The 17,665-nt window shown below is 46.8% G+C and overlaps 2 protein-coding genes and 1 pseudogene across 4 annotated transcripts in view; 1 reads left to right on the forward strand and 2 right to left on the reverse strand.

Moving 5' to 3' along the window:
- The window catches only part of MAP2K1 (mitogen-activated protein kinase kinase 1), a 110,102-nt gene extending 100,057 nt beyond the window's left edge, over nucleotides 1–10,045 (forward strand). The window contains exons 7-11 of the mRNA XM_008016184.3: nucleotides 3,242–3,443; nucleotides 5,780–5,844; nucleotides 7,756–7,817; nucleotides 8,243–8,288; nucleotides 9,012–10,045. Of these exons, the coding sequence (XP_008014375.1) occupies nucleotides 3,242–3,443; nucleotides 5,780–5,844; nucleotides 7,756–7,817; nucleotides 8,243–8,288; nucleotides 9,012–9,125 (489 nt within the window). The 3' untranslated portion in view covers nucleotides 9,126–10,045. The remainder of the gene's footprint in view (nucleotides 1–3,241; nucleotides 3,444–5,779; nucleotides 5,845–7,755; nucleotides 7,818–8,242; nucleotides 8,289–9,011) is intronic.
- LOC103245450 (ubiquitin-like FUBI-ribosomal protein eS30 fusion protein) lies at nucleotides 102–2,286 on the reverse strand (annotated as a pseudogene).
- A 2,294-nt stretch (nucleotides 10,046–12,339) lies between the features above and the next one.
- On the reverse strand, nucleotides 12,340–17,644 carry SNAPC5 (small nuclear RNA activating complex polypeptide 5). Of its 3 annotated transcripts, none has more exons than XM_008016180.3 (3): nucleotides 16,115–16,449; nucleotides 13,826–13,915; nucleotides 12,340–13,047 (listed from the first exon to the last, which is right to left on the reverse strand). In XM_008016180.3, exons 1-3 carry the CDS (start codon nucleotides 16,202–16,204, stop codon nucleotides 12,931–12,933), a joined length of 297 nt encoding a protein of 98 aa, XP_008014371.1. In that variant the 5' UTR covers nucleotides 16,205–16,449; the 3' UTR covers nucleotides 12,340–12,930. The 3 variants fall into 3 exon arrangements, with proteins under 3 accessions (XP_008014371.1, XP_037866009.1, XP_037866008.1); XM_038010081.2 differs by having other exon boundaries at nucleotides 16,001–16,249; XM_038010080.2 differs by lacking the exon at nucleotides 13,826–13,915 and having other exon boundaries at nucleotides 16,115–17,644.
- Nucleotides 17,645–17,665: the final 21 nt, after the last annotated feature.

Here is a 17,665-nt window from a genome sequence, read left to right on the forward strand (position 1 = left end):
TGGAGCCAGAGTCTTGTGCTGGGTGGGGGACGAGAAGTGAGGGAGGAGGCACAGTGGTCCTCCCTGAGGAGATGAAGTTGAATGGGAAGATGGTCTTGGTCTTTCTTTTTTTTTTTTTTTTGAACTAAGTGGCTTTTTTATTAGAGAAAGCCAGAATTACAAAGGACTTAAGAATTGGCATTAGGGCCCTTCTTCTTGCCAAAGGTGGGCACAACGTTGACAAAGTGCCGGTTGTACTGCATCTGGCGCTTAGCCCGACCGGTTGTCGTCTTCTTCTTCTCCTGTGTGGCCACCTTAGGAGTCTGACCTCTCACTTTCCCAGCACAGGCCAGGGAACCATGGACTTTACCTCCAAGCACGCGGCCTGCTACTTCCAGGGTAGTCAGGGCCTCCACCCCACACTGGCCCAGAGTGGTCTCATCCTCCAGGGGGGTGCCTGCCAGGAATGCCCTCCAGTGAAGCTACATGAGCCTTGATCTGGGCAACCGTTTCCTGGCTGGTCACCTCGAGGGTGTGTAGCTCCTGGGCGCGGACAAAGAGCTGCATGTTGACGACTGAATCGCGGTCCCAGCTGCCGCTACTGCGAAGATGGAGTCGAGAAAGAGCGGTCTTGGTCTTTCTTAGGCCTTGGAGCATAACTGGGATATTGGGGCCTTGACTCACTGAGAGGATTGTGCAGCTCCAGAATGCAGCTTTTCATTCTGAAGCATTGTGAGCTTCAGCTCCCCTCTGGGCATCTCTACATGATTGTCTTTAGCTCCACAAACCCAGGATGCTCAGATATGACCCACCCCAAACTACCTCACCTCCTCCTTTTCTCTTAGCAGTAAATAGACAGCATCATCTCCCTGGTTTCCCAAGGTAGAAACCTGAGCATTGGCTTTTAATGTGCCTTCTCAGCAGCCCATCCTTTCAGTATCTTTTAGCTCCCAACTCCTGAGAGTCTGTTCAGAATTGTCCAGCCTCTTTTCTCCCTCCTCACTATGTCTGTCAGTCATTTACTCCTCCCTCTAACTGCAGCACACCTGGACCCCTCGCCAGAGTCTCTGCTCCATTTCAGCCAACACCCTGTGTTGGGCGTCTTCCCTCCTGCTCCCAGCTCTGCTGGCTCCCACTGTCACCAGAGTGTTGTGTGGGGCTATCCTCACACTATGGCAGCACCAGCATGTTCTCTTCCCTCCTCCATATCACCAGTTCCTTGGGGACAGGGACAAGGTGTCTCTCTTGTCCCTAGTGCCTGGCGTGGGGCCTGGCATGTGGTAGGTGTTCAGGGAATGCTTGGCAAGTGGGTAGATGTTTAGTTGGCTGAGTGGGAGGGTACATGGATAGCACATTTCTGAGAATGATTTGGAAAGGTGGAAACGTGAGTCTGGGCCAGTGCTGAAGTGTGGCAGAGTGGAGAAGCGTTGGAGTGAGTAGGCAGTCTTTACAGAAGTGGCAGGGAGTGCAGGCCCATGTGGAAGGGGCACAGGCGCAGAGGCTCAGATCTTAACTGAGATCACGTTTTATGTGTTCTCTGTCAAAGCACATGTCATGTCCCTGGAAGGTCTCATTTGATCCATGTGGTTGTCCCAGGAAATAAAGATTATTGTTCCCATTTTAGAGGTGAGGAAGTCTAGATTCAGGGAGGTGAAGCAACCTGCCTGCTTAACCTTGCTGAGCCAGGATTGAAAGCTAGCTGCCCCCTTGCCAGGCAGATGCCCTTTGGACAGCACACCCTCATTTGCCTCTTAGGGAGGATTTGGCACCTGTGCCCAGATCCCAGTGTGAACACATCCTCATTCCTTCTTGCTGGTGCCTACCCCCCACTGTGACTCCAGCCACTGTCAACATCACTCACCTGGCACTGACCCACATCCCCACCCCTCCACTCCAGTGATCCACAGTAGAACTCCTTCTCTGTCATCTCCTTATTGTTTCTTCCTTAAATGTCTAATAACTGAGCAGCTAGCATCCTGGGCCATTTGACTGCCAACTCTCAAGTTCAAAATCCATTAACAGGCCCTAGGAGTTACTGGTCAAGGGTTTAATGGTTTGGGTTTTTGTGGTTATATGGTCAGTTCCAAAATAGTCCAGTGTTGGAGTTAGTGAAAAATGCTACAGGAGAAGTTAATGTCTAAATGAATATACTATGGCCAGAATAAATATTTTTTCGGTAGGGTTCTTGAAATACATGTGCTATTTCAAATAATGCTCATTAAAAATAATGCTTTTACAGAGCACTGTATACATTTTTTCTCTTTGGCTCTTCCCACCAAGATCAACCAATATTTGTATAGCATTTTACAACATCTGACATACATTGTCATTTGATCTTCTTAGTAACCCTAAGTAGAGTTTTCTTATGTCATTATTACTGTCATTTTCATCATCAGCAGCTGACCCCCCCCCCCCCCCCCCCACCTTTTTTTTTCCCCGACACGGTGTTTTCGCTCTTCTTGCCCAGGCTGGAGTGTGGTGGTGTGATTTTGGCTCACTGCAACCTCTGCCTCCCGGGTTCAAATGATTCTCCTGCCTCAGCTTCCCAAGTAGCTGGAATTACAGGCATGCACCACCACGTCCAGCTAATTTTTGTATTTTTAGTAGAGACAGGGTTTCGCTATGTTGACCAGGCTGGTCTCGAACTCCTGATCTCATGTGATCCTCCTGCCTCGGCCTCCCAAAGTGCTGGGATTACAGGCATGAGCCACCGCGCCCTGGCCCAGCAGCAGCCCCATTTTATAGATGAGGCCGATAGTCAGGATCCTTTAGCTTGTAAGTCCTGGAACTGGGATTTAAGTCTCAGGCCCACTGACCTAAGATCTTTTGTTCTATGTATCACGGCACACCTCATTCCCAACCGCGTTCCACAAGCTTCATGTTTCACATTCAGTGACAAGATGAGCCACTCATGCTGGGCTTCGGACAGGCTGCCCTGTGCGTGCAAGACTGTGGCCAAGCTGGGTAAAGCTGGAACCACAGGCTGAAGTGGCAGCCAGGGCCCAGCCGATTACATGTGGTCTGTCAGTTTAGGCCAGATTATAGGAGAGAGAGAGCAGGGATGAGGGGTCAAAGCCACAGAAGCCAGCTAGGATTTGGTAAACACAATGTTTGGGGGTAGGTAGAAGGCCAAATTCAAGGGGTTAGTGGAGCTCTTGAAACAGGATATGAACTATTGAGAAGGGACAGAAGAGAAAATGCATTAGCAGACCCAGGGGTCCATATTAGGTCAGGTATTTATAACTGTCTGTCTCTCCTGCAGCCAGAAAGACTCCAGGGGACTCATTACTCTGTGCAGTCAGACATCTGGAGCATGGGACTCTCTCTGGTAGAGATGGCGGTTGGGAGGTATCCCATCCCTCCTCCAGATGCCAAGGAGCTGGAGCTGATGTTTGGGTGCCAGGTGGAGGGAGATGCGGCTGAGACCCCACCTAGGCCAAGGACCCCCGGGAGGCCCCTTAGCTGTGAGTAGCCTGGTGTGTCCCCATCTTGGACTGTGTGTTGGGGGGTCCCTTACTTTCAGGGGTTTCTGGAGGACTGATTCTCTGTACATTCTGCCAAGACTGATTTCTCTGTCCCTGGATGCCAGGCTAGGGCTAGGAGGAAGCAGCAAGGGTCTCCAGGTGGGTGTTGTTATTACCAACTACTTCCTACCATTTGTTGAGTACATACTATGTTCTAGGCACTGCACTTAGGACTTTGTATACATTATTTAACCTTTTGTATTATTTTTATTATTAAGGGTCTTGCTGTGTTGCCCAGTGCAGTGGCTAGTCACAGTCTTCAACTCCTGGGCTCAAGCAGTCTTCCTCCCTCAGCCTCCAGAGTAGCTGGGACTACAGGCTATAATTTATCTGGGGGGTTGGGAGAGAAGGGGCTTACTCTGTCTGGAGTGCAATGGCACGATCACAGTTCACTGCAGCCTTAACTTCCCAGGCCCAAGTGATTGTCCTACCTCAGCCTCCTGAGTAGCTGGGACCACAGTCACGTGCCACCATGCCCAGCTAGGTTGTTTTTTATTTTGTAGAGACATAGTCTCCTTATGTTGCTCAGGTTAGTCTCTAACTTTAGGGCTCAAGCAGTCCTCCTGCCTCAGCCTCCCAAAGTGCTGAGATTACAGGCATGATCCACCATGCTGGCTTCTAATTTCTGGGGTTTTTTCGTTTTTGTTTTTGTTTTGATACTGGGTCTTGCTCTGTCACCCAGGGTGGAGTGCAGTGGTGCCATCATGGCTTACTGCAGCCTTGACCTCTTGGGCTCAAGTGATCCTTCTGCCTCAGCCTCCTGAGTACCTGAGACCACAGGCATGTGCCACCGTGCTACCATGCCTGGCTAGTTTTTTGGGTTTTTTTTGAGATGGAGTCTCACTCTTGTTGCCCAGGCTGAAGTGCAGTGGCGTGATCTCAGCTCACTGCAACCTCCGTCTCCCGGGCTCAAGCGATTCTCCTGCCTCAGCCTCCCGAGTAGCTGGGATTACAGGTGTGTGCCACCACGCCTGGCTAAGTTTTTGTATTTTTAGTAGAGATGGCATTTCTCCACATTGGTCAGGCTGGTCTGGAACTCCCGACCCTCAGGTGATCCGCCACCCTCAGACTCCCAAAGTGCTGGGATTACTGGTGTGAGCCACCGCGCCCGGCATGCCTGGCTAATTTTTAAACTTTTTTGTATAGATGAGGTCTCGCTATGTTGACTAGGCTGGTCTGGAACTCCTGGGCTCAAGTGATCCTCCTGCATTGGCCTCCCAAAGTGTTGGGATTTTAGGCGTGAGCCACTGCATTCTAATTTTTTAATCATGACTTTTGGTGGTTTTTTTTTTATTGAGATAGAATTCACGTAAGACAAAATTCACATTTTAAAGTATGTAGTTCAGTGGTTTTTAGTATATTGTTCCATATTGTGCAGCCATCACCACTGTCTCATTCTGAAACATTTTCATTACCCCAGAAAGAAACCCCATCTCCCACTCCCCCTTGCCTGATCTGCTGACAACCACTAATCTACTTTGTGTCCATGGATTTGCCTAGCATTATAGAATTTTAATAGCATTTCACTTGTGAATATGATTATAATCTCCATTTTAAAGATGAGGAAACTGAGGCACAGGGCCCTTGTCAAGGCCACATAGGCTTGTAAGTGGCCAAGTCTGACTCCCAAGATGATAAACACTGTGCAGTACCACCTGCCTCTCTGAATGTGAATATTGGAAAGTAAACCTGGTACTCAGGGAATAGCCTGACCCAGCCAACTGTTTTTTATGTAGCTCCTGTCTGGCCAGGGATACCTGCCCTATACCTCCATGCGGTCCACATGAGAGAGAGCTTGTATAAAGGGGAAAGCAGAGGGGGCTAGGGGTAGCTGATGGCAGGTCATTGGAGGGGCTGGTGGCTGTGGCCTCTGAGGCTGGCCTGTGACTCTAGGAGACAAAAGGAAGAAACGCAAGTTCATGGAGAATTGAAACTAAGTCCTTTAGTTATTTAGCTGCTATCTCATTTGTGCCCCTCTCAGTAGAAGGAAGGGGGAAAGGACAGACATAATTATTATGTCTCTGCTTTACAAAACTCAGAACTTTGGCTCAGCAATGAACTGATTTGCCCAAGGTTATGAACTTAAGATGTGGCAGAGCCCAGACTTGTACCCTGCCTTTGCTGGTCCCCTCTGTGTTCAAGCCTTATCTGTGGATGTTTAATTTTTATTGTCCATGACCCTGTTCTGGTCCCAGGGATCTATACCCAACCCCTTGCCTCATATTTACAAGTAATCTGTTTCTGAGAAGTATTTTTTCTTTTTATAAAATTTGTAGCATATGGAATGGACAGCCGACCTCCCATGGCAATTTTTGAGTTGTTGGATTACATAGTCAACGAGGTAAGTACTGCCTGGTTTCCTTTACCTTGGAATTTACTTGCTCATCTTAAGAAAACACCCAGATCCTGGGCACGGTGACTCATGCCTGTAATCCCAGCAGTTTGGGAGGCTGAGGCAGGTGGATCACATGAGCTAAGGAGTTCGAGACCAGCCTGGCCAACATGGCAAAACCCCATCTGTACTAAAAATATGAAAATTAGCTGGGCATGGTGGTGCACGTCTGTAGTCCCAGCTACTCGGGAGGCTGAGGCATGAGAACTGCTTGAACCTGGGAGGCAGAGGTTGGCTCTGAAAAAACAAAAACCAAAAAACATCCCCATCTCAGGTTCAGTCTACTAGAGTTTAATATACCTCTCTTTACTGTATGCACAGCTTTATACTAAGCACCACGGGCTGTAGAAAAGCAGTGTCAGGATCAGATCATTGCTGCTTAAGGATAATGAGGGAGGCAGAGCATGTTGCATTTGTGGGAGTCAGAAAAAGAGCCATCTATCCTCTACTGCTGTGGACCTAAGCTGGGTGGTGCCGGGTGGTCGTCATATTAAGGGAAGGGATATCTGAGGTTAGATATGCCATTGCTGGCCTCCTAGCGTGCACTGCTCTCTTCCAGATTTTCACATTAATTTCCCATGTGATTCTCCCAAGCATTGCTGAGGTAGGCCAAATTGGTTCCTTTTCAAACAGGTGAGGAAATTGAGCCTCCAAGATGAAACGTAGCCCACGTCATTCCCACCCAGTGCTCTTTCTTCCTCACCACCTCCCACCTCCCACTCTTACCTCCTAGGAGGCTTGGCTGCATGGCAGTTGATCCACTGCAGCCTCTGCTGACACACAGCCCCTCTGTTGCCTAGCTCTTTCCTGTTCAGAAGGAATGGATGCTGCCTCTGGAGGCCAAGCTGCTGGTCTCTTCTCTCCCTTGAATAGTCCCTTGATTCCCTCAGCAGCAGGGACAGTCTGCAGAGTAGGACTTGCTCTGGGTCACTGTTCTAAGAGCTGAGTTCTAGTCCTCACCTCAGATCAGACTGACATGGCCCTCAGAGGAAGAGCACTAGGTTGGGCTTTGTGGTGGTGGGGATCAGTGTCTCGTTTTTAATCTCAAATTAAAAATGAGATTTGGGGCTGTACATCAGAGCAGTGACATCATGGACATTATGTCTGTGGGTCAGCACCTCCCAAAGAAGCTACACGCAGCTCCCAGCCCGGGTGTGTAAGTGGGCCCACATTTCCTGGACTGCATGGAACACCGTGCGCCCAGTGCTCCAGAGCCTTGTAGTGTATAGCGCTGCACGATCGCTCTGGGGATCTGACAACAGCCTCACTGTGGAGTGTGCAGGTAACATTCTTCCAGACCCAGCCCTGTCAGTTAATGTTTCATCAACTTTGCACTGCCTCTCTAGGGCTCAGAAAAGGGATTTTTAAAAACCGGTTTGCTTCTGCAGGTGCTGTCAGACCTGGGCTAGCCTGGTGGTTTGCATGTGCCCCTAGCTGTTGCTGCCAGTAAATTGCTGGTTACGTTTCCATGTCGCACTCCAAGATTTACCATTGTAGAGTTTCAGAGCTTAAAAGGGTCCCTGAGATCATTAGGCCCAACCTCTTCATGTCATAGAAGAGTAAACTGAGGCTCAGAAAGGAACAGTGGTTAGTTCAAAATCACCAGACAAGTGAGTGGACTTGACTTGGTCCCAGTTCTAAGTGTGCTATTTGAGACCAGTGGTTCCAAAATGGTTACCCAAAAGGCAGCACTGGCCTTCCATCTGTGCCTTTCCTTGACTGGATGAGAGTAGCACTGCCTTTGGACTGCAGAGAAGACTTTAAAAAAATAGCACTGGCTGGCAGGAGGGGTGGGATGGGGAGAGGAGATAGCTGGAGCAAGGAGCCAGGCATTTTTCTTATCTCAACATGTGTTTGCAGCCTCCTCCAAAATTGCCCAGTGGAGTTTTCAGTCTGGAATTTCAAGATTTTGTGAATAAATGGTAAGTTGGCTCCTTGTTCTCTGGAAGGGTACTCTGGATTTGTCAGGCTCCCCACCCCATTTCTGGAAGCACCAGCTTTGCTTCTACAGACACAGCTTTGCCCTTTCCCCTCCCCTCTGATTCTCAGCTGCTGCCATAAGCCCTTTTTTAGAGTGCCAAGACTTATGTGACATGTCTAACTACATCATGGATGTAGTAGCTGCTCCTTTTGGTACTTGCTCTCCAGGGACTGGCACATTGCTTTTTGATTCAGCAAGAATGTATTAACTTACTGTGGGCATGATATTGTGCTTAGAACCGGAGGATGAGTCAAGCCCAGGCAATCCTCAGCCTCTAGTATGCAGAGAAGACAGGCATGCAAACATGTTATTTGAGCTAGAACCAGTGCCAGGCAATAGCTCTCACCTTGTCTTTCTTCCTTTAAGCTTAATAAAAAACCCCGCAGAGAGAGCCGATTTGAAGCAACTCATGGTGAGTCCATTTATTCCAGATTCTTACAGTACCTGTTTATTCATTTGTTGTTCTCTGTCAGTCACCTGTGCAGTACTTCCAGAGCCCATCCATTCCCTGCCCACTGTGGTCCAGCTGAGCCTGGGGCTGCAGAATACCAAACACCAGTCTCCTCTGCCCTCTCATCAGTTTAAGGGAAAGCTGGGGTGACCCCTGCAGCCTGAGTAAGCATGCCAGAGAAAGGCCTTAGGGGGCCATGGGAAAGAAAAGGTCAGCCCACCCCCTTCATGGGGATGGGTCCTTTCCCTAATACTGCCTGCCTCACCTTACATTCAGCCTCCTTCCTGAGTCACCCTCCGCCTGCTGTTTCGTTTGGTGGCAGTGGGATTAGCTAAGTAATACTGTAAATATCTCGAGAGCCAGACTCTGCATAATATGCACTAAGTCCATCATTTTCGTTGTCCCTTCTAACAAGCCTGTGAGGCATTTAAGGCAGAGTTACTGTGTCCATACTGCAAGAGTAGGCTCCAAGAGGTGACTTGCCCAAGGCCTCACAGCTGCTGTGACTGATGGAGTGGGTCTTTGGGCCTGCAGTTGGCCCCACTGCTGCTTAGGGGCAGGTGCCAGGTGCTCCTTCCAAGTGCAGCACAAGCTCTAGACCTGAAACTCTTGGGATTTTCCTTCCTGGTGGGTGTTTTTGTTGTTTCTTTTTAACACCATGTTCTCTCGTTTCCTTACATGCAGGTTCATGCTTTTATCAAGAGATCTGATGCTGAGGAAGTGGATTTTGCAGGTTGGCTCTGCTCCACTATCGGCCTTCACCAGCCTAGCACACCAACCCATGCTGCTGGCGTCTAAGTGTTTAGGAAGCAGCAAAGAGCGAGTCCCCTGCCCAGTGGTTTGCCATGTCACTTTCAGGCCTCCTTCCCATGCCTCTGTTCAGATGTGCATTTCACCTGTGACAAAGGATGAAGAACACAGCATGTGCCAAGATTCTACTCTTGTCATTTTTAATATTACTGTCTTTATTCTTATTACTATTATTGTTCCCCTAAGTGGATTGGCTTTGTGCTTGGGGCTATTTGTGTGTATGTTGATGATCAAAACGCGTGCCAGGCTGAATTACAGTGAAATTTTGGTGACTGTGGGTAGTCATTCTTACAATTGCACTGCTGTTCCTGCTCCATGACTGGCTGGCTGCCTGTATTTTCGGGATTCTTTGACATTTGGTGGTACTTTATTCTTGCTGGGCATACTTTCTCTCTGAGTAGGAGGGAGCCTTGTGAGATCCTTCACAGGCAGTGCATGTGAAGCATGCTTTGCTGCTATGAAAATGAGCATCAGAAAGTATACATCATGTTATTTTATTATTATTAGCTTTTCATGTAGAATTCAGCAGTTTACATCCAAATCTAGCCAGAGCCCTTCACTGCCATGATAGCTGGGGCTTCACCAGTCTGTCTACTGTGGTGATCTGTAGACTTCTGGTTGTATTTCTATATTTATTTTCAGTATACTGTGTGGGATACTTAGTGGTATGTCTCTTTAAGTTTTTATTAATGTTTCTTAAATGGTGGAATTATTTTGAATGTCACAAATTGATCAAGGCATTAAAAGGTCAGATTTATCTTTCTCCATATTCAAGTACCAATGCTGTTGTAAACAACGTGTATAGTGCCTAAAATTGTATGAAAATCCTTTTAACCATTTTAACCTAGATGTTTAACAAATCTAATCTCTTATTCTAATAAATATACTATGAAGTTTAAAAAAAAAAAGGATGAAAGCTACTTTTGCTTTTGTGGTAAGCTTTTCAATTTCTTTAGTATGCAAGAAATACTGGTTGAGCCAAGCATTATTGGTGAAGGGGAAAGGTGAAGATGAGGAGGAGGCTGGAAGGCAGAAACACCACACCAAGTTCAGTGCTTTGGACTAATGGGGCTTCCTGTAATTTCAGTCTCTGGACTCAGTCCACCTCTTCTCATCCCACACCATTCTCTGTTCTTCCAATCCCCTTCCTTGTGGGACCTGTGAATAGATCCTGTATATTCCTTTGATCTCTTTATACAAGGGAAAAGCAGCAGATGGGGGTCTGGGAGCAAATCTGAGAAAAATCACAAAATATTTCTTATCTCACAGAACATTTCTCATTTTCCATATACCAATAGTTGAGCTGGGGCCTGTCTGCACTTCCAGGCTGTCATGCCCACAGGAGGGCCTTGCTGGTAACCAGCTTGCCTACCTGGTGTGGGAGCTTTCTGCACGACAGGATAGTCTGTTTGCTTTGGGGCATTAAGCAATGGTTTCCCTTCTTTCACCACTTACACTTAGGCACACCTTCCTGGAAAGGAGGAATGTGCCTGATGCTGGCTTTGTCATGCCTGTGAGGTGGCAGTGATGTCACAAAGCCATGGCCCACTGGCCACAGGATCCCTTTCCTTAGTTGAGAAGTCTTTGGGAACTTTTAGGTACATTTGAGGCTGTCTGGTCAATACCTCTCCCCTCATTATTTTCTTTGAAAGGGCAGGTTATAGAAACTAAAAGCAACATGTATATTTATAAATAAAAGGCCCATTCCTTTTTAGATTAAAAACAAAACAAGAGTAAATATCTTCTAAGTAGGTAGTTCCAATCTAGAGGTACCAGAAATTGGGATACTGCCAGGATTTGTAAAAAATGATCAGTGTTGTATATACTGCTGCCTAAGCTAGTCAGCTTTTTTTTTTTTTCTCACCGTGAGGTATAGCTTTTCTAAGTCAACAGTTCAACTTACACATTTTCAACACATAAACATTCAGGCTGGGTTTTAACATTTACACCCTGTGTCTTTTACAAATGACAGGATACCACCACTACTGAGAATGTTTCATTAAAATGAGAATACTACATCCTTAGGAGAAATGTTACGAACCGGTATCCAAAACCCAGATCTGACCACTTTCATGCTCAGTGTCTTCTGAGGGGTGCTTAGATTTTTTTGTTTTTAAATTTTTAACCAAGAATTATGATCCCCGCATGAATCTTGCAGTGTTTTGAGCTCCCAGTGCCAGATTCTTACTGAGATACCAATGATAGTAGGAGTTTCAAATGATCTCATTAGCACCTCATAGCAACCTGTGAAACTGCTAGAACACATGTATCTTCACCTTACAGATGGGAAAGTGAGTTGCAAAGAGGTGGGAGGACAAGGGAGCAGTTAGTGGTAGAGCTGGAATTCATAGTCAATCTTTCCAACTTTGCAAACCCATGCTTGTATTGTAAATAAGACCCCCAAAATTTATGTACCTTGATGCTTTTTGTTCTCAAACTATCTTCCTATTGTGTGTTCTAAGTAACATGCTCATTTAAACTTCTGGCTGTTTCCTCTAAGAGCAGCTCAAAATAACTTCAATGAAATGTGGATTAACAAAAAAAGGTATTCTTTGCTTTATTTGGGAACTGCTGCATAAGTTCTGCTTGACATGATTCTTTGTGTTTTGTTTGGCTTTTACTGTTGCTTGAGCAGGGGAAATTAATTTTATAAAATTAAGCAACTACTTATTTCACAGTATAGTAGTTAGTGGAAAAGGGACAGTATGCAGAAATGAACCTCAACTTCAAATATGAAGTAACAACTCTTACTCTGTTACAAAAATCCAGTCTTCTAGCCTGGCGTAGTGGCTCACGCCTGTAATCCCAACACTTTTGGAGGTTGAGGCGGGCAGAAAACCTGACGTTGGGAGTTCGAGAGCAGCCTGACCACATGGAGAAACCCTGTCTCTACTAAAAATACAAAATTAGCCGGGCATGGTGATGCGTGCCTGTAATCCCAGCTACTCGGGAGGCTGAGGCAGGAGAATCACTTGAACCCAGACGGGGGAGGTTGCAGTGAGCTGAGATCACACCATTGCACTCCAGCCTGGGCAACAAGAGTGAAACTGTCTCAAACAAATAACAAAAAAAAATCCAGTCTTCCAAGCATGGCACATCTCTCTTAAGGGCTAGAAATGGATTTCAAACCATCCTGTTGTATCTTTTCCTCAGAGAAGGAACTGCTGCTTCTCTGTCACGATCTAGAAACCAGCAGGCTCCATGATGGCTATTTATAATTTATTTATAAAAACATTTTACCAGTGAGTGATGTCTCAAGTGAGAGGTGATAACAGCTACACAAAGCAGTTTATAGCATGCAGTATTTCAATGCCTCTGAGAGGTAGCAAGCTTGTGCTCTCAGATGGCCCTCAGTCCTTCCCCTTGTCATCTTTCTGTCCTAGACTGATTCAGCGGCATGCAAACAGCCTTTAATTGGTTTTCTTCAAAGAGGCATTGTTGACTGGAAAGACTGGCTTGTATTTAAACTCTGCTCTTTTTGCAAATGTCAGACTTTCCTAACAGTATTTCAGAGGAAAATGTTTTGAACAGTTAACCGAATCTGACCAGATTACAGACAGCACCACCCATATTGCTCAATGCTAAGACACAGCATCTTTGATTTTCTGTATGTCATAACATTCTGAAGCTTGAGTTACGGATGGAGTCATTTTTGCAACTACACATCCTCCTTATAGTTCTTGCTTTCCTTTCAAGCAGATCACAGGGCCCAGGGCAAGATGAGTTCCTTGAGGAGAAGTGCCTGAGACTTAGAAATGCAATTTGTATAACTGACCAGCCTGGCTTTCCCCCTTTAGGAATCTGATGATTCTTCTTCCTCTTCTTCCTCCTCTTCCGTCACATGACTCTTTGTGCTCAACTCCAGGGTCGTTTGGTTGATTGATGCTTCATTGTCTACATGCACCAACATCTGTATTGGCCAAGGGCATCACAGATTAGTAGGAAAGATGCTGGCCTCAAAACAGCAAATTCTTAAAAATGATTTAAAATCAGATCTCAATTGTGTATCTATCCCCAGTACTTATGACTAAGAGGTATGGCCACTTTCCTTTTATACGCCCACCTCCATTACCAAAATGGGGCAAAGGTAAATGCCCCTGATTCACTAGAATGTTACCTCATTTACAAACATTATTACAGAAAGCTCCATAAGATTTGTGCCAACTTACATGTGCTGCTGTATCATAGTTTTAAATGTCTTAACACACAAAATCTGGGAGAACTCAAATATTGTGTATTTAGAAATATGATTTTGCTGACTTGAGGGCATTTGGTAAGAGATGAGTATGATGAGGACTGGAACTCATCTTTTAGCACTGTGCTTTGTACTTGAAGTCACACTCTCGAATCCCAAGGTTACTTATTCACAAAAAAGCAAGAGTTTTGATATATCCCTACAAATATCACTCTCCCCCGGGTTCATGTGAGTAATTAGACAGAATGGATGATGAGGAGGATGGAGGTAAAACATTAGTAACTACTTAATAAATTAATTAGTGTATAACCAGCTGGTAGGAAGGTGGGTAATGTAGAGTTGCCACCTTATTAAACCAGAAAATTCTTATCAGCACTTTCCAGAGCCCTTTGGGCTAGGTAATGTGATTTACAACAGTTCTTCACCACCCAAGCAGCATAGGAGCAGAGCAGACTTTGCATTCTCTCCTAGGCCTGCACTTGATTAAGCTTACATCATGTGACTGTTCAGGTACAGTGTGAGAAGACAGCATCTCATCCCCTCTTCTAGAACTGATCATTGATTGGAGGGCTAATTCTTCAACCTAGAAAAGAAGAGTTGAGGACACTTTTCCTTACTATTTCACTGGATGTGGTTAAACTGCTGGGCACAGCATGAAAGGTTTGTATCAAGAGAGGGAATGAAAACTATCTCTGTGTTGCTCTAGAGGGAAAGTTGGAGGCTCTTAGGTTTTCTCTCTTTTAAGGAGATGAGTAAAGAAAGACTCCAGGCCTTTTCCCCTGGGCTGAACAGGTGTTCTGGCTGAGTCATGGCTTCCACTTCCCCAGACCTAGCAACTCAAAGTACAAGTGTGTCATTAAAACAGCCAAGTGTCATCTGATTCCTCAGAGATTCCCTGGACCTGAGGCTGTCAACTCAGTAATGAGAAGGTGAAGGAAAGAATAGAAAACAGAGGTGTCAGCTGAAGCATAAGGAAATCTGGGCTTTGGAGGTGGTCATCGATATACTCATTAGGTACTGGGTACTGTGGGAATACAGGGACACAAATAAGTGGAGGACATTATGACTTCCCTAAGGAGGCCAGGTGCAGTGGCTCATGCCTGTAATCCCAGCACTTTGGGAGGCCGACGCGGGCGGATCATGAGGTCAGGAGATCGAGAACATCCTGGCTAACACTGTGAAACCCCGTCTCTACTAAAAATACAACTTCCCCAAGGAAAAATGCTTATGATTTTGGTATGTCATAGGTATACTTTTCATTTTACAAAGGGCTTTGGTAATCCTCACCTCATATGGACTTAGTTTCTGAAAAAGGGCCAAGCCCAGTGGCTCACACCTGTAATCCCAGCATTTAGGGAGCTGGAGGTGGGTAATCACCTGAGGTCAGGAGTTCAAGTACACCCTGGCCAACATGGTGAAACCCAGTCTCTACTAAATAAAAAAATTAGCCCGGCGTGGTGGCGCATGCCTGTAATCCCAGCTACTTGGGAGGCTGAGGCAGAATCCCTTGAACCCGGGAGGTGGAGGTTGCAGTGAGCCAAGATCGCGCTATTGCACTCCAGCCTGAGCAACAACAGTGAAACTCTGTCTCAAAAAAAAAAAAAAAAAAAAAAAAAAAAAAAGATGCTGAAAAGGATGCTGAGCAGGGATTAGCATAATAACCTCCCCAGGACTTTTTTTTTTAAGGCAGGGTCTCCCCGTATGGCGCATGCTGGAGTGCAGTGGCACAATCTGGACTCTCTGCAGCTTGACCTCCTGGTCTCTGGCTATCCTCCCACCTCAGTTTCCCAAGTAGCTGGACTACAGGCACGCACCATCACGCTCAGCTAATTTTAATTTTTTTTCTGTAAGGCCGGCCGTGGTGGCTCAAGTCTGTAATCTCAGCACTTTGGAAGGCCGAGGCTGGCTGATCGCTTGAGCTCAGGAGTTCGAAACCAGCCTGAGCAACATGGCGAAACCCCCTCTCTACTAAAAATACAAAAATTAGCCAAGCATGGTGGTGCACGCCTGTAATCCCAGCTACTTGGGAAGGTGAAGCACGAGACTCGCTTGAACCCAGAAGGCGGAGGTTGCAGTGAGCCGAGATCGTGTCACTGCATTCCAGCCTGGGCGACAGAGTGAGGCTCTGTCTCAATTTTTTGTAGAGACGAGGTCTCACTATATACCCCGGGCTGAGGGGCTGCATTAAGCACAGGTCTGGGAAGTGGCCCACGTGGGCCTAAATCCCGACTCCTCAAGGCCATGGCGTCTGGAAGCTCCAAACGTTAGGACAAGTCTCTTCTCCCAGGGCCTCAGTGTCTTCCTTGGTGGCATGGGAGGATCTGGGAGTTCCTTCTGGCTTGGCAAAACCAGAGCCATTTCAAGCGCCAAGGCAAACTAGAAAACAGCAGCTCAGGAGGAAGGGGTCGGTGGCCAGAGGGGTCTAGGGAGCCTTCGGGAGGGAGCACTTCCTCAGAGTGCTGAGGGCCATTAACATTTACAGGAAGCAGAGGTAGGACTGCACTTGCCAAACACACATCCTTGGGCCTCACCCTAGACTTGCGAGGTCAAATTTTTGAGAGTGGGGCCTAAGAAGCGCACAGCAAACTCCCCAGGTGATTCAGATACCTGTTTGTTTGTAAACCTGTAAATTGGCGCCACCACTGATAGTGAGTAGGGGAGAACTGACCGCATCAGGTGGTCACCGCAGAGGCCCAGGTTGGGGGGTCTGCACCGCAGAGGCCCAGGTTGGGGGGTCGCTCGGGAGGAATGGAGGAGGCGCGGGAGAGGGCCGCGGGGTCACCTTGAGGCGGTTCAGCTGGTCGTGCAGGGCTGCCTTCAACCGCAGCAGCGTCTCCTCCTCCTTGCGCAGTTCCTGAAGCCGGCTCAGCATGTTCCCTGGTCACAGCCGACCTCCGCGCTGCCGTCGGCCCGGCGCTCGGTGATGACGCCATCGCCACCGACTCCCGGAAACCGAGCGGGGAGACGGGGCTGCCCGCCACATTGGGGAAAGGCGAAGGATGCGCCCCCTTCCGGCGCCCGCCGTAACCTGGCCACTCCGCGGGCGACGAGCTGCAGGAAGGTGCCTGTGTCAAAACACCTTGATTCATGAGTAACGATCAGGATTTCGAAATTAGATCCATGGAGCGGCAAAGAACCTGAAGAAATCTTGGGTTTGGCCATCCTTTAATACGATAGGCCATTTCCACACCAAGTGGTCAAACACCGTTTCAAATAACCGGGTGAACAGCACTTCCAATGTGGTGTTCCAGCAAGTGGCTATTTTTAACCCCACAAAACCTGCAGATGTATTTGAAGGCAGGCACCAAATCAGTAGCACATGAACTCTACTGTGTTAAGAGGGTCTGCAGGGTAGGACTCACAGTGGACTTTAAAGGGGTAAGGCTGCACAAAATAGAGAACTAAAGAGCATGAAAATAAAGCCGTGCTAAGAAATGATGTGCTTAAGAACTGAGATTTGGCCCTGGAAATGGGGAAGGTAACAGATCACCTTGGCTATGAACTTTGAGAATGTCTTGACAGTTTGAGACTGTTGTCACAGGGAAGCTGAGTTTAACAATCCAGACGCAAAACAAGACTGACACAGGACAAGAGGTTAATTCTAGGGTAGTATTTGCAGTTTAGCTTTATGGGTTATTTTAAAAAAGCCCCTTGTATCTGGAGGCATTTCATGGGTATTTCTTTTGGACACACTTGGTTAACATAATCACCAAGACACACATGAAGCCCTGAAAAATGCTTCCGGTACTTTTGGGGCAGTCACCCTGACGCCCAGGCTGGAGGACAATGGTACAATCTTGGTTCATTGCAACCTCCACCTCCCAGGTTCAAGTGATTCTCCTGCCTCAGCCTCCCCAGTAGCTGGGGTTACAGACGTGTACCATGACCAGCTATTTTTTTTTATTTTCAGTAGAGATGGAATTTCATCATGTTGGCCAGGCTGGTCTTGAACTCATGGCCTCAAGTGCTTTGCCCATCTTAGGGTCCCAGTGTTGGGATTACAAGTGTGGCCTTCTGGCACTTTTTCAAACCATGGGTGAAAATATTCAACTCTATTGTCATAGCTGGTTAAAAAGAACACTTTTCAAAAGGTAATCAATTTTACTGCAGTACCAAAAAAATTGTGTTCTCCAATTGTGCCCTCTTGTGGTTAAAGTGTTAAATATTTACAGAATTTAACCTATTTTCCACCTGGCAGGGAGCTAAACTTGAACAGCCTCTGCGTTTCTCACCAAGTCCTGTTACACTTACTTTTAAGCCACATTATTTAAAAAATCGTTAAAAAATCGTAATTTTTTAATCATTCCCCTTCCATTGAACTCCATGGACTCAG

Source organism: Chlorocebus sabaeus, chromosome 26 (genome assembly GCF_047675955.1).
Source record: "Chlorocebus sabaeus isolate Y175 chromosome 26, mChlSab1.0.hap1, whole genome shotgun sequence".
NCBI classification, from domain to species: Eukaryota; Metazoa; Chordata; class Mammalia; order Primates; family Cercopithecidae; genus Chlorocebus; species Chlorocebus sabaeus.